The sequence below is a fragment of the Eumetopias jubatus genome, unplaced genomic scaffold, assembly GCF_037043125.1.
Source record: "Eumetopias jubatus isolate StellerSeaLion01/CBP00866 unplaced genomic scaffold, mEumJub1_p1.0 scaffold_7, whole genome shotgun sequence".
In the NCBI taxonomy this organism is placed as follows: Eukaryota; Metazoa; Chordata; class Mammalia; order Carnivora; family Otariidae; genus Eumetopias; species Eumetopias jubatus.
The window spans coordinates 42,688,749-42,702,787 of record NW_028274813.1 but is presented as its reverse complement, the minus strand read 5'-3'; the positions used below and the strand labels follow the sequence as shown (position 1 = coordinate 42,702,787).

The following is a 14,039-nucleotide window of genomic DNA, read 5'->3' as shown; positions in this document are numbered from 1 at the left end:
CTGACAATTCTCACATCTGTGTCATCTTGGAATTGACATCTATTGATTGCATTTTCCATTGTGAGTTGAGATTTTCCTGGTTCCTCATATGCCAAATAATTTTAGATTGTATCCTGGACATTTTGAATATTTGGGCCTTATTTAAATCCTAAGGAGAATGGTGATTTTGTTTGTTGTGTTTGTTTAACAGACCGTCAGTCAGGTAAATCTCAGGCTGCAAGTTCTGACCTGCCATCTGAGGCCTACAGTTCCAGTGTTGGTTCTGTTTTCAAAGCATTTGCAGTGCTATCTGAATCAATCCCTGTGTGTGCTGCCCATTATGCATTCTGGGACCTGGGTGGCCATCTGTCCAGTGGCTCATTTCTCAAAGTCTATTAAGGGTCAGATCCATGCATGCTGAGCTCAGAGATAAGCCAGAAGTTCATACACAACTTTATGGGATGGCTCTCTTGACCTCCCTCCTTTCTGTCTTCACCCTGGCCCTTCCCCCTCCTTGGAGCCTTCTCTCCAGTTCTCTGGCCAGAAAACTGGCTCTTTAATCTCCGTCTTCTGCCACTCCTGTGACTGTCTATATGTGGGACCAGGCTGCCAGAGGACACAGAGAGGTAAAGAGCCGTGAGGATTAGCTCCCAGCTCTTGCAACCACAGCTCCTCTGATTAGAGAGCAATGTTTCTTTCCCTCCGAACTGTGGGAACCAGCCCGTCGTCGTACTGCTGCCTCATTGCCGGCACAGTACTGCCTGGGGCCTGGGGAAGAAGAGAATGGGGGCAAGCCAGGACATTTCCTCTGCTCTCCACTGAGTTCCCTTTCCTCCTCCCCAGGCTTTTCTTGGAGCTCTTTTTGTCCTCACTTGGTATGTAGTTCCGGGTTTTACGCTTCCCTTGAGTCCAGGCAAGGCAATACTGGAAGGGGAAAAATGGAAAACTCACCACAGGTTTGGTAGAACTTAGAATTCTGGTATCTCTCCCCATCCTTCTTTACACCATTTACTTTTCAGAGTCCTCAGATTCCATGCATTCTGTCGAGGAAATCTGGTATGCAGTGGGAGAGACGGGAGAGTGTGCTTACTCCGTCTTCCCCAGAACCAGAACTCTTCTAATGTTCGAATACTATACTTTGTATCAGATGCCTCATTTAATCTTAATTGGGTTATACCCATTTCACAGATGAGGAGACTAGACACAGGTAGTGAAGTAATTTCCTCCAAATCATACAGGTCATAAGCGATAGGGGAAAATCTAAAATCTAAGCCAAAAGTATCTTGTTTCAAAGTTCATGCAGTTTTTTACTTTCAAGTAATTTCTTCTAATATGCTTCCCCACCCTCCGCACTTAGTAATAGCTACTCAGGCATACACCACAAATTGGAATAGAACTATTCAATTATAGTGAGTTTGAACCAAGCTTATTTAAACCATTTCTTTTCCTAATTTTTGCAGGATTCAAAGCTCCTAATAGTTTATTCAACCTAACTAATTTTATTCAGCATATATTGTGTATTAGCTAAGCATTGTGCTATTTGCAATTCAGAGTGAATTCAGAGATAGAGAGCCTATCCTCAGGATGCTTCTGGGCTATTCGGGGAGATTTGTGAATGGAAACAATAAGCACAATACAATAATGATAAAAAAGACAAAAAATAAAGTGCAATGGGAATTGAGGAAGGAGACATTACTTCTAAGTAGGGAATCGAATGCAGCCTTATATTTCCACCTGTAAAATGAAAAAAAAAAAGGTGTCAAAGTGTCTGTTTACATGTGAGACAGGACCACAGAAACTGTCACTCCAACGATGCTTGTCAAGTGATTTCTTACAATGTTAACGAACAGATGGGTTTTTATCGTTTATGTCTGTTAACTTCCACCCCCAAATCCCCCCAGACAGTTTTTTTACACTAATATAAATTCTAAACATCCTGTTTAGGAAAGATTTAAATAAACCAGAAGGTTTTTGCAAATAATTTATTGGTAACAACAGTTTAAGGAGCCAAAAATGACCCTTCGTGAATTGTATTTATTAACATTTAGAACTTGGAGTTAAAAATACATGTATTTTTCTGTTTTCAATAGAAAAAAAACATTTGTTTGCATAGGAATTCATGAAGGTGACCCAACCTGGAAAAAGAATTATTCACTGTGGCCTTGGGGCTCTTGTGACAAATTAGTTCCTTCAGAGATTGTATTCAACCCTGAGGAGTGGATTAAACTTACAAGAAATATCTATAACTGGACCGAAGAATATGGAAGGTATGAACAGCAGCTGTATTTTTCATCAGAGCATAGTGGTTTTGTGTGCTTACTAAATTTTGAGATGCCCATGCATATTTTTTATTTTTTATTAGGTATTAATACTATAATACTAGTTACTTGCTGCCCATGCAAATCATAATAGAGAACATGTATTTCTTGTCCTCGTGTTTGAAGAACAGTAGGGAGATGGGAGGGCAAGGGGGGCTGTGGTTGAGTGGGCTTCCCAACAATTTGGGGCATGGCACCTTCCACTTCCAACTCTCATGATGCCATATTGTCCATCATCCTCTGTCTCGCACCCTGAAAGTGGAAGACATCTATTTTTTTAAATTTTTTATTGTTATGTTAATCACCATACATTACATCATTAGTTTTTAATATAGTGTTCCATGATTCATTGTTTGTGCATAATACCCAGTGCTCCACGCAGAACATGCCCTCTTTAATACCCATCACCAGGCTAACCCATCCCCCCACCCCCTCTCCCCTCTAGAACCCTCATTTTGTTTTTCAGAGTCCATCATCTCTCATGGTTCGTCTCCCCCTCCGATTTCACCCCCTTCATCCTTCCCCTCCTGCTATCTTCTTCTTCTTCTTTTTTTTTCCTTAACATATATTGCATTATTTGTTTCAGAGGTACAGATCTGTGATTCAACAGTCTTGCGCAATTCACAGCGCTCACCATAGCACATACCCTCCCCAATGTCTATCACCTAGCCACCCCCTTCCTCCTACCCCCCACCACTCCAGCAACCCTCAGTTTGTTTCCTGAGATTAAGAATTCCTCATATCAGTGAGGTCATATGATACATGTCTTTCTCTGATTGACTTATTTCACTCAGCATAACACCCTCCAGTTCTATCCATGTCATTGCAAATGGCAAGATCTCATTCCTTTTGATGGCTGCATAATATTCCATTGTGTATATATACCACCTCTTCTTTATCCATTCATCTGTCGATGGGCATCTTGGCTCTTTCCACAGTTTGGCTATTGTGGACATTGCTGCTATAAACACTGGGGTGCACGTACCCCTTTGGATCCCTACATTTGTATCTTTGGGGTAAATACCCAGTAGTGCAATTGCTGGATTGTATGGTAGCTCTATTTTCACCTGTTTGAGGAACCTCCACACTGTTTTCCAGAGTGGTTGCACCAGCTTGCATTCCCACCAACAGTGTAGGAGGGTTCCCCTTAGTGGAAGACATCTATTAACTGCAGTAGAGCTTTATGAGGTACTCTATGTCCCGTGATAGGTTGCACAGTGCATGAACTTAGCCTATTTGTTGTTCTTCAGGAATGGCAGATAACTTCTCTCTGGGGGACACTGGCCTGTGATGAGTAACTTGTTCTTCACAGTTCGTCATTAGCCTGCTCATGTTGTTTGGGGCATGATCAGTCTTCCAATAAGCATCTCTACAGAGCTGATTCTCTCCCATATGGAAATTGAGTCACCATCTATAGAAATGTGCCTCCCTTGCCTATTTTTAAGTTACGAATTATTTAAAGATTCGATAATTATTGCTTATAATTCAAGAACAGGCAAGATGATATGAAAAATGCTACAAAGGGGTTTTGGATCCATTCATGAGCAAACAGACCACATTGCACCAACCAGAGATGGATAAGTAGGTCTGTATCAAAGCACTCGGTGAGGAAAAGTTAGAAAATAATTTATTCTGGGGCACCCAGCTGGCTCAGTCATTGGAGCATGCAACTCTTGATCCTGGGGTTGTGAGTTGGAGCCCCATGTTGGGCATAGAACTCACTTAAAAAAATAAAAGAAAAGAAAGAATATAACCTTTTCTGCAAACAGCTGACCAAAGTACAAGCACCCAGCACCACTTGCTATGTCCATTCCATCAAAAGAGACACAATAAGAAAGTCTAATTAAGAGAGAGAAAAATTCAGCAGATGGTTCAGCCAGTGCCCTTTGATGGCATCCTTGCTCCAGCAATGATGTCAGCAAAGCCAGGAGCCCCTTCTCTCAGGCTTACCGCCTTGCTTCCCAGCTCTTTGGCTCTTGGCCGCATCCGTAGAGCGACCCAGGCCTCGCTTCTGCCCCATTACGCATCTAGCACTTCTTAAAGAACAGCAGGCTCTTCAGATGCCTCCAGCCTCTTCCCACTAATCCTTCGTCCACTCCCCTGGGGCGCTGGGGCTCATTATGCAGATTAAGAACACATTTACCAAACGCTCAAATTCCTAGTGATCAGACTTCTCTAGGAGAATAAGTTTATTATTTTGGTCCCTATCAGTCCTTCAAGATCCAACCTACTTTATTTGCCTTGTAAGATTATAAACAGGGATTACATGTCCGTAGCAATAAACGTAGCTGGCAGAAAAATGTCACTGTTTTCTTGTAACTGCAGGTTTGATCCATCTTCTTGGGAATCTGTGGCCGACGAAGAGATGTGGCAAGCAAGGTGACTAGCCCACACTTTTGTGTTTGCAGTCTGTTTTGGGGTCAGTGGTGATAATAAAATAGCATTTACGAGCAGTCATTTTGTTTGAGGCATTGTGCTGATGGCTGTACATTCATAATCTCATTTTGCCCTCAAAACAACCTATAAACCTATAAAGAAGTCGCTGTTATCCCTGTTTTACAAAAGGACAAACTGGAGGTAGAGAGGTTACTTGTCCAAAGCCAAATAGCGACACATGAGAGACTCTGGAACTCGCGTCCGCCCGACTCAGGAACACTGCTCTGCTCCGATGCTCTCCTGCCTCAACTAAACGAAAGTGACTGAGGAGAAGTTGATAAGGCCCCGAATCCACGGGTAATGTGCTAGTTAATTATGTAAGCACTTACTCAGTATTTCCTAGAGGCCAGACACCATGCCGTGTTTGGAAGCTACACCTATGAATACGACACAGTTCCTACCCTCAAGGAGCTTACAGTCTAATGGAGCAGACGGACTTGTTAAAAGAGGTTTGAATACAGATGTGCTAGATGTTATACTTTCCTGTTGTTCCTGTATGGAACACTTCACAGGGACGCTCTGGAGGCTCTGGTTCCTGTCATTATTTTGAAATATTCGAAATACTGGGGCACCCGGGTGGTGCAGTCGGTTAGGCATCCGACTCTTGGTTTCAGCTGGGGTGGTGATCTCAGGGTCATGGGTTCGAGCCCCACGTGGGGCTCCGCCCTCAGCAGGGAGTCTGATTCCCTCCCTCTCCCTCTGCCTCTACCCACTATTCTCTCTCAATCTCTCTCCCAAATAAATAAGTAAATCTTCAAAAAAAAATAAATAAAATATTCAAAATATCTAACACTCACAGACTTTGGCCTAACTATAATATAAAAGTCCTCAGTGGCATATAGACGGGGCAACCAAGTACCTGGGAAGCATTTCCTTCAGGGAAGGAAGGGGGCCCACTCTGAGCCAGACTGCTTTGCACTGAGGATTGAGTTATGATATAAGGGATTTACATAAGTTTAAAGAGGTTTTTAAAAAGTTGTCAAGAAATAGAGCTTCAAAATAGCAATTACAAAAATAGGCGTACTGCAGTTTATGCAACAGTGTTCTTGAAAAAGTCAGAAAACAGCATATTGCAAGTGATCAGCCTAGTTATAGGGACAATCACTTGCTTTGAAGAACTGATCAAAGATGCCCCCTGTATGTTTGCACAGTTCTTCACTGCGACTGAATGTAGGAAAGCTGGGGAAAAAATCACATAAAAGAAGAAAGCAGGTCATTATTCAGGCAGGTATTGATTTAATGGGTTTGCTGAAGACAATTTGGATGTGTTCATGTGGTCAAAGAGTCTAGCTACCTTTGAGGAACCAGTCACACATGGCATGAGCCATTGCAATGGGTACCTCCAGGGCTGTGCTGACAAACTCAGCAAGTACCCCCCTTCCCAGCTGCTCTCGCATGACAGTGACGTACATCTGGTGGAGATCTGATGTATAATCGTGACGATGAACTTAAGTTTTTTCCTAAAAGCTTTGGCAAGCGGTGTGAATGCAGCATGTTGGCAGTGGGGACACTTCTATGAATATGAGAGAGGAAAAAGTATATAATAAAGTGTTTTGTATGTTCTTTATTGGTGGGAAATCTGGCAGATATAGCTTTAAATGTGAAATTTGACAACATGATTTTAATGAAGGTTCCCCCCTCCCCCCGCCCCAATTCCCAGGATGAAAACACCATTCTTCATCTTTAACCTGGCAGAAACTGCAAACATACCTTCGAATGTGAAGGCTCAACTCTACACTCATGCGTATAACGTACGTTACACTTTTATATCTATAAATATGTTTGGTGGGAAGGTGGTAGTGATTGGAATGGGGAGTGTGTATCACAGTAGAGTTTTTACTTTGTCGTTTCTAGTCTTATTTGGCTTTATAAAGCGGTATAAATGGAAAACTACTTGTGTACCACAAATAATGTCTAAAGTAAATGGTGTGGTTGGCCGATGATACCCCCTCCCTAAAGATGTCCACATCTTCATCTCCACAGCCTGTGAATGGATGGATAGCCTTACATGACAAAGGAGACTTTGCACGTGTGATTAAGTTAAGGATCTTGTGGTGGGAAGATTATCCTGGATCATCCAGGTGGACCCAGTGTAATCACATGGCCCTTCTAAGAAGGAGGGCAGGAGGGTCCGAGGCAGAAATGGAGAGGTGATAATGCAAGCATAGGGCAGAGAGAAAGATTCCAAGGCACTGGGTGGCTGGCTTGGAAGGTGGAGGAAGGGGCCACAGGTGGGGGAGTCCAGGCAGCCTCTGGAAGCTGCAAAGGGCAAAGAAACAGATTCTGGAGCCTCAAGAAAGAACACAGCCCTGCTGGTTTTACAAAAACCTTGATTTTATGGATTTTGACCTCCAGAAGTGTAAGATAATATGTGTATGTTGTTTTAAGCCACTATGTTGGTGGTGATTTGTTACAACAGCAACAGGAAACACATAGGAAACCATAGGACACAGCCCCCACCAAACCAGTTCTGACAGGTTGCCCTCCGTGCAGACGTCCTGCTCCTCGCTGCACTTGAAGCGATGGGTTTGTGGCTGGTTGGGATTTCGTGAGAAAGATAAAGGGTCTTGGAGAATGGCTCTGGCACAGGTGGTCCTCGCTGGTGGGGAACAGAAGGACGGAGCAGAGACTTGCTGTTGCCCTGTTGTAACGAGCCCCTGCTTTTCTGAGATTCATATCCCTGGTCTCTTCAGACACCTTCGGAGACCGTCTGGGAGCCTGCTGTCTAAGAAACAGATGTCCTGGCAAGGACCAGTGAGCCCCGAGCCCTGGAGCTATCTCTGTTAGCAACCAAGGTGTCCCTGCCACCTGCAGGCTGCTGTGGGGCTACTCACCCAGCACTGGTTTAGTGCTAAGTCCGCATCGCACGGTGTCCCATCAGTACGACTCCTCTTACTACTGAATGTTGTGGTCATGGGCTCATTGTTTATTCATGTATTCATTTACTCACAGAGCATTTCTTGAGCACCCAGTCTGTACCCAATACTTCGGTGGAGACGACCAAGCATTGTCCCTGCTACCCAAGAGGTAGCAGCTACAGAGGGAGACAGAAGATAGAGTCATCAGTTACATTAGTCTTGTAAGGGACATGAAGGGTTTGCAGAGGAACCATGAGGGACAGCAAGCTGTACCCTGTGTCCACCTCCTGGAGAGGGGCCGGTGAGGACGGGAGGGGGGCCTTCGCAGGAGGCGTCCCTGGAGTGTCATCTTTAAAGATCGGAAGGAGCTGGTGGGGCAGAGTAGTGAGAGGGTGGGCCAGGGAGGACAGTCCACAGGGACAAGGGCAGAACCCTCCGAGGTGCCCACTCGGGGACAGCAAGGGATGGATTATGGGGGACCGCAAGCTGGAGTTCTGTCTGGCAGTTGGCAGATCCAGGTGCAAGGCCTGCTGCACCATTAATTGCCAACTGTAAGTCAGTTCACCTTTTCAGGCCTCGATTTCTTCTAAAAATAAAAGTAGGCTTTAAGCTTTATCGATTATCTCTCGTGTCCTTGTCATGTCATAGCCCGTTCATCTCTAATGCCCTGTGATTGTGTGAACAGCAAGCAGTATTTAGTGGGGAGAAATCTGAGACTTACTGTTATTTCATATTCTCGTCAGTGACCCATTCCGTGGTCATTTGCTGGGCCACTACTGAAGCTGATTCACGGATTTATTGTCCCGTTGGGCCTGTAAACTTTACTCTTTTCAGTGGACACAAGTCCATAGGTCTCTTCTTTGCATATGTCTCCAGAGGTGTGACCTTGTTTGCAAGACATATAAGGTCAAATACGTGATGGGTCCACACAGATCCACCCCCTGGTACTGGTTTTTCAAGAACATTCTTGTTAGGTGTAAGACATTTTTGTTGTTATTTATAGTATTCCACTCAGTAGCTCATACAGAACTTTAAGTTAGGGGGACCTTAAGTTCAGGTGTAGTGGGGGAGCAGGGAATACCCCTGTTATCTTTAGGAATACATTTGATAAATGGGTGTCCCCAGTAAATAGAATAGAGTCTGCTAAGACACATGTCACAGTAACCCATAGAGGAGGAAATATAGTTCCATGTGATGAGAAATGACCAGCTTCTTAAGATGCAGCACACGTGGCTTAATGGGCTACCCCGAATAAGTTGATGATGTGTCAGTAACAAAGTGTTCCAGAAACAGGTAGTATGCTTGTTCCGATAGCTGGAGACTATATAATGGGGAGGACGCGACTGAGCCTCTCATTCTCTTGAGCCATTGGGGAAATGCTCTCTCAAGGGCTGGCCTCTGTTTTGAACTCCAGAACCTTGGTAGGACTTCAAACACTTGGGAAAGTAAAGAACCTAAACAGTCCTGAGTGCCTGCTCTGTGCCGGGCAGTGTGCCGTGCACTTCACACGTCCCTCATCGGAGGGGCGCTCGGGAAGGGAAGCAACAGTAGAGTAAACAGACCACAAGGAAAGGTAGAGAAACACTGGATATTTGACCAAGAGAACGGAAGAGTGGGAGGCTAGCTTTAGAGCTTTGATGTACATGCAAGCACAAGGTGACTGTTTCCTTGGTTCTGGAGGGAAAGAAGTGAAGGGGGAAACTGCTTTAAAAGCCAGCTTGAAGACTGATGCTTATTAAATACCAAAATGACACATGGAACATGAATTCTGGGATTTTTCCCGTGGATGCTATTTAAAAGTAGGTTAGGTAGGGATGCATTTATCTGCCCTGGAGTAGAAGTTGGGGCATTAGCTAGTATCTTGTGTCCCTTTCAACTGAATGATGTGATGGATACAGTTCTAACCACAGAAGCCCTTGTCCCTCGAGAAAGCATCGTTCCTTGTTCTGTGCGCTCACTGAGTCTGTGGATGAGCTCACGTTCCTGCAGATCCGACTCCAATTTGCCAATCCCCAAGAAGGCTGTGGAATTCCCACCTAAGCAAGTCTAGTATTCCATTGTGCAGATTTGGCTCTACTTTTTTTGTTAAATTTTAATGTTTCTCCCTGGAAAACTCAATATCAAAGTCTCAAACTCTGTCCAAATTCATACGATCTCTGATGTTGTGTAACAAAATTCCTGATTTCCGTGGGCAAAATGTTAACTATCGAAATTGTAATTATAGGGTGCCCTGAAGATTTTTAATATCTCGCTCTAAGGATGTCTCTTAAATTCTTTTACGCCCAGCGTATTTGATGATGGACTTGTTTGAGCTGGTTTATTGTTGCCATTGTTACTGCTGTTGTTTTTAATGTAGAGAGAAGTTTATATGAAAAGGAGGGTCAAAATTTAAATTCCTTCCAGTTCTTTTTCCATGCAGTTTTCTAAAGGAAGCTATTTTTTTTTCTCCAACGGCTAAATTTAGAGTTTCAGCCTTTCTGCCTGTTGAGTAAATAGCTTTCCATGAATTAGAACTAAATCCCTTTCCCAGAACATCTTTCTGGAGGAAGAGCATTTTGTCCTGACACAGTGTGTCTTAGGTTCCCCCTGCAACATCCGAAAAACCCCAGAAGCAGTTTTAGATGAAGCACATTTGCCTCCTGCCACTGTAATAATTACAGTCACATTCTTGCATTTTCTGCATGGCCTAGCAATGATTCGATTTTTACTATAGGCTGTGTGGATTTTCCTTCTTGTGTGATTAATTCCTCTGTGTTTTCTGTGTTTTGAAAAAAAGTCAAAGGATAACAATGGAATACCAACATCTTTGCTGTTTTTCAGCTTTATAAGGAGATTGTCTCTTTACAAAAGGAACACCCAGTGAATTGGCACAAGAACTATGCCATCGCTTGTGAGCGCATGTTACGCCTTCGGGAAAGAGGTGCAGACCCTGAAGTCTTGTTATCTGAAACCATCAGACACTTCCGCCTCTACACTCAGAAAGCACGGAATGATCCACAGCTGCCTGATATTTTCGTTGCTCTAAAGCACCTAAGAAAAGAATTGCAAAGTCTGAGAAATAGGAAAAATGTCTGAGGCAGCAGGATGTGAAAAAAACCTGCTCATTGTTCAGCTTCCAGAATTCCAAAGTGCAAAAGTTTTTCCTCCAAGAAAAAAAAAATTGAAGATTCAGTCATTTCCCAGATAGGGTACAGCAGTACTGTTCAGTGGGGTGTTTGCGTGATTGCGATGTGCTACATATGCAAATTCTGTGTATCTCTTGTCACTTAGCATTTCAGTGAGAACCTTCCAGAAAACCCTCCTACTTCTTCCATCTTTCACCTAATGACTTTGCTTGATTAGATGCTAGAAGAGAATGGGCTATTTTCACGTACTTTAAATATCGATTGTGAATCATTTATTGGGATCAGTTTTGAAGATTGCTTATTGCTTATTGGGATTAGTTTTGAAGATTAAATTCATAAAATGTTAATACCAGACCAAAGACACATTTTCTGTTTCTCAAAAGTAATTTTTTTTTTAAGAGTGAACCTTGCTCTGCTTCAAATTAAAATACTTTTTTTTTTTTTTAGTAACTTTGGTTGTTACATAATCTCACACTTTAAGCTAAACACCAACCCAGTGAATATTTTGAAAAAAGTTGGGAGTTTTATTGTCTTTGATAATTCTCTGAAATCGTTAAAAAATAAAGCTGCTAATTTGCTTTCTTTCAGTTGCATAAAGTGGCAAATAAAAAGGATTTTGTATTTCCTTAGTTAATTTTATATTTATGTTTTACTTCTGTTTGGGCTCATAAATCCAGGCCCAATAATTAGTAGGCTCCTGCTGCCAAAATGCAAAAAAAAAAAAAAAAAAAAGGTGGGGACTGGGGGGTGGGGTGGATGGGGAAGTGGTTCAATAAATTCATTTCTGTTACAAGCATCTTTTATACATATTACTAAAGAGAACATAGTAAGAAATGCAAATAATAGTTCTTTATTTTATTATGACAGTTAATTAATAGCAACCTGTTTTAATGAATAAAGTCACTCCGAGTCCTTCAGCACTTCCTAAGTAGAGGCCAGAATCTGTAGGGATTCTTTTCCCCCCAATTGTATAGCTCCTAGACTCCAAGCGCTATATAGGCCCCTGTATAGAAATGCTCACTAATGAAGAGGGAGGGCTAGAAGCTTGTCTGCATTCAAAGATCACTGGTGAGTCATTCAGCAAGAAAAGGCCCCTTACCAGGAATAGTCACAGTTCCGTGGCATTGTACTAGCAAAAGGGTCTGATCAAAGGTCTCCTGTGGAGCTTGCATGGTTCCCTTTCATACCACGACCATAATTAAAACCACTAATTCTCTTTTAAAATGCTGCAGGATGCCATGTAGGCATCTGTCTGGAGTGTCCTTTGTGATGTCATAAGCTGTTAAGGACCAGTGCCGAGGGCTTTTGAGTGAAATGCCAGTCATGAAGGTGCTTCAAGACAAGGGTGCCTCTCAAAGCTTGACAGGGCCTTGACTGCACAATTCGAGCTGAATTTGCCCCTTGTCAGCTGCCAGTAAATAAATCTCAAAGGGGGAAAAGCTGAAGTTTCATTACCTGATCCATGGGGCTTTGTTGGTTTTGGCATCACACAGGGGAAGCCCTTGCCCTTCCATTCTCTGGATTTGAAGATGTCCATTGGAGCCTGCAGCGCCTGGACAGGGTTCAGAGCGGAACCTTTTGAAGAGTGTCAATAGTTGTAACAGTTCAGCTGTTAGGAAGACAAATAAATGGAGGAGCTCATTAATCCGCTTTTGGCTCTCTTTGCCTTTTGCCCTTTTATCACAGCCTTATTAGGCTCCTACTCATCTTGAACCAGAAAAAAATGAATTGGAGTTGTTGAGTACTAATTGGCAAAGACTTTTCATCATGGGCCAAGAACTTTCACTGACTTGAAAGTAACTTCTCCACAGGGAAGAACCAAAAACCTGGTTTACCTTAAAACAAAAACCTGTTGAGTTCGGGGTGGTGTAAAAATTTAAGGAAGCGTTGATAAATTGTCTAAGTTTATCCATTTGAAAGAAATCGTGTGAGATTTCTTTGGATTTGGATTTCTACTTTCTTAAAGAGGAAAAGTACAATAAAATTCAAGTGAACATTCCCAGAACATGTGTTGTTTTTCTTGGTTCAGGAGAGATGGCGTGCATGGGTGAGGTGATGGAGCATCAGTAGGTACGTGGGCGTGAATATGCATTTGGGCATCTGTATACACGTGGTGTCGGAAGGACCTTATGGAAAGGAAGATTTCCTACTGATGGCCTTGAGGATGGCAAGTGAAGGCCTCTTTTTGAGGATACCTGCCTGTTACATTTGTGTCTATATGGAGGCGCTCTGTATATATGTCTGAATATACTTCGTGTATTGACTGTGGTCAAAGGTTGCATAGATTCTTCTGTATAGTACTTTGTGAACAGTGGCTTTGGACCGCTCTCTGAGAAAGCACTGATATATATATATATATATATATATATATATATATATATGATGGCCCGAAGTCAATAGGATCATAATTATTTAAATTGCTAAAAACCCTCAGTACATGCAAAAAACAGCAAGCTGAGCTGAGACTTGGGCATGTTGGGCTTCATTCCCAGATCAACTATTCTGAAGCATTCTTTCCTTTCTCTTGTGCGCAGTTAAACAGGTTGCTTTCTCTTTCTTTCTCTTCCTTTTCCTTGGCTGGTGCACGAACACCACAAACCCTGACAGAAGGGGTCTCCTCTAGTCTAACCCCCTGACGTGGGAGAACATGTGAAGGAGGTGACTTCTCATGCAGGATTTGGCCAGGATTCTCCTAGCAGTGTCTCTGGAGTGCCAGGACGACAGGAACCCCACGAGGCCAACTTCTGCCTGGACTTTGGCCTGAGGAGCAAGTGGGAGCCAGCAAAGCCAGCCGTTCTCCCTGAACTGCAGTGCCCTCCTGCCCGGCCCTAAGGCTGGCGCACACGAGTGCAGGGACCGCGGCTCCATGCCCTCTGACAACAACCCCCCCCCCCCAAGCCCCACACGCACTAATGGGAGCTATGCGCCATTCTTACTGTTGACTCTCCTCTTCTCCTTGTGGTTTTCAAAGGTCCCATTTTAACAAATGCTTTTGTCATGTGACTCAAAATAAAGCTCAAATGGAAGGGCATCAATTACTAGTATATTTTCTTGAGATCTTCTGATAGACACTGTGAAATGTTATCTCTGTCCATCTTCCTAGTATTTTCTGATGATAGAACCGTTACGTTCACTTAGCCTTTATGATATCTAAACAAAACCCATTTTGATTGAGTGTTAGGGTGATTTTTTTGATACCCAGCCGATTTCTTTAAGTCATCAGGCTAGGATATATGAAGACTAGTTTTTTTAATTTATATTTTAAAAGTTAAACAATGTGAGTCCTTAACCACAGTTCCCACCAATATCCCTTAGAATTTAGA

The 14,039-nt window shown here is 43.0% G+C and overlaps 1 protein-coding gene across 3 annotated transcripts in view; it reads left to right on the top strand.

Annotated features, from left to right (window-relative positions):
- TMEM260 (transmembrane protein 260) overlaps positions 1–10,964 on the top strand; it is a 65,264-nt gene extending 54,300 nt beyond the window's left edge. For all 3 annotated transcript variants that reach the window (XM_028112208.2, XM_028112141.2, XM_028112073.2), the window contains 4 exons: positions 2,070–2,246; positions 4,623–4,676; positions 6,394–6,484; positions 10,412–10,964. In XM_028112208.2, coding sequence (XP_027968009.1) covers positions 2,070–2,246; positions 4,623–4,676; positions 6,394–6,484; positions 10,412–10,666 — 577 coding nt within the window. In that variant the 3' untranslated portion in view covers positions 10,667–10,964. The remainder of the gene's footprint in view (positions 1–2,069; positions 2,247–4,622; positions 4,677–6,393; positions 6,485–10,411) is intronic.
- The last annotated feature ends 3,075 nt before the right edge of the window (positions 10,965–14,039 follow it).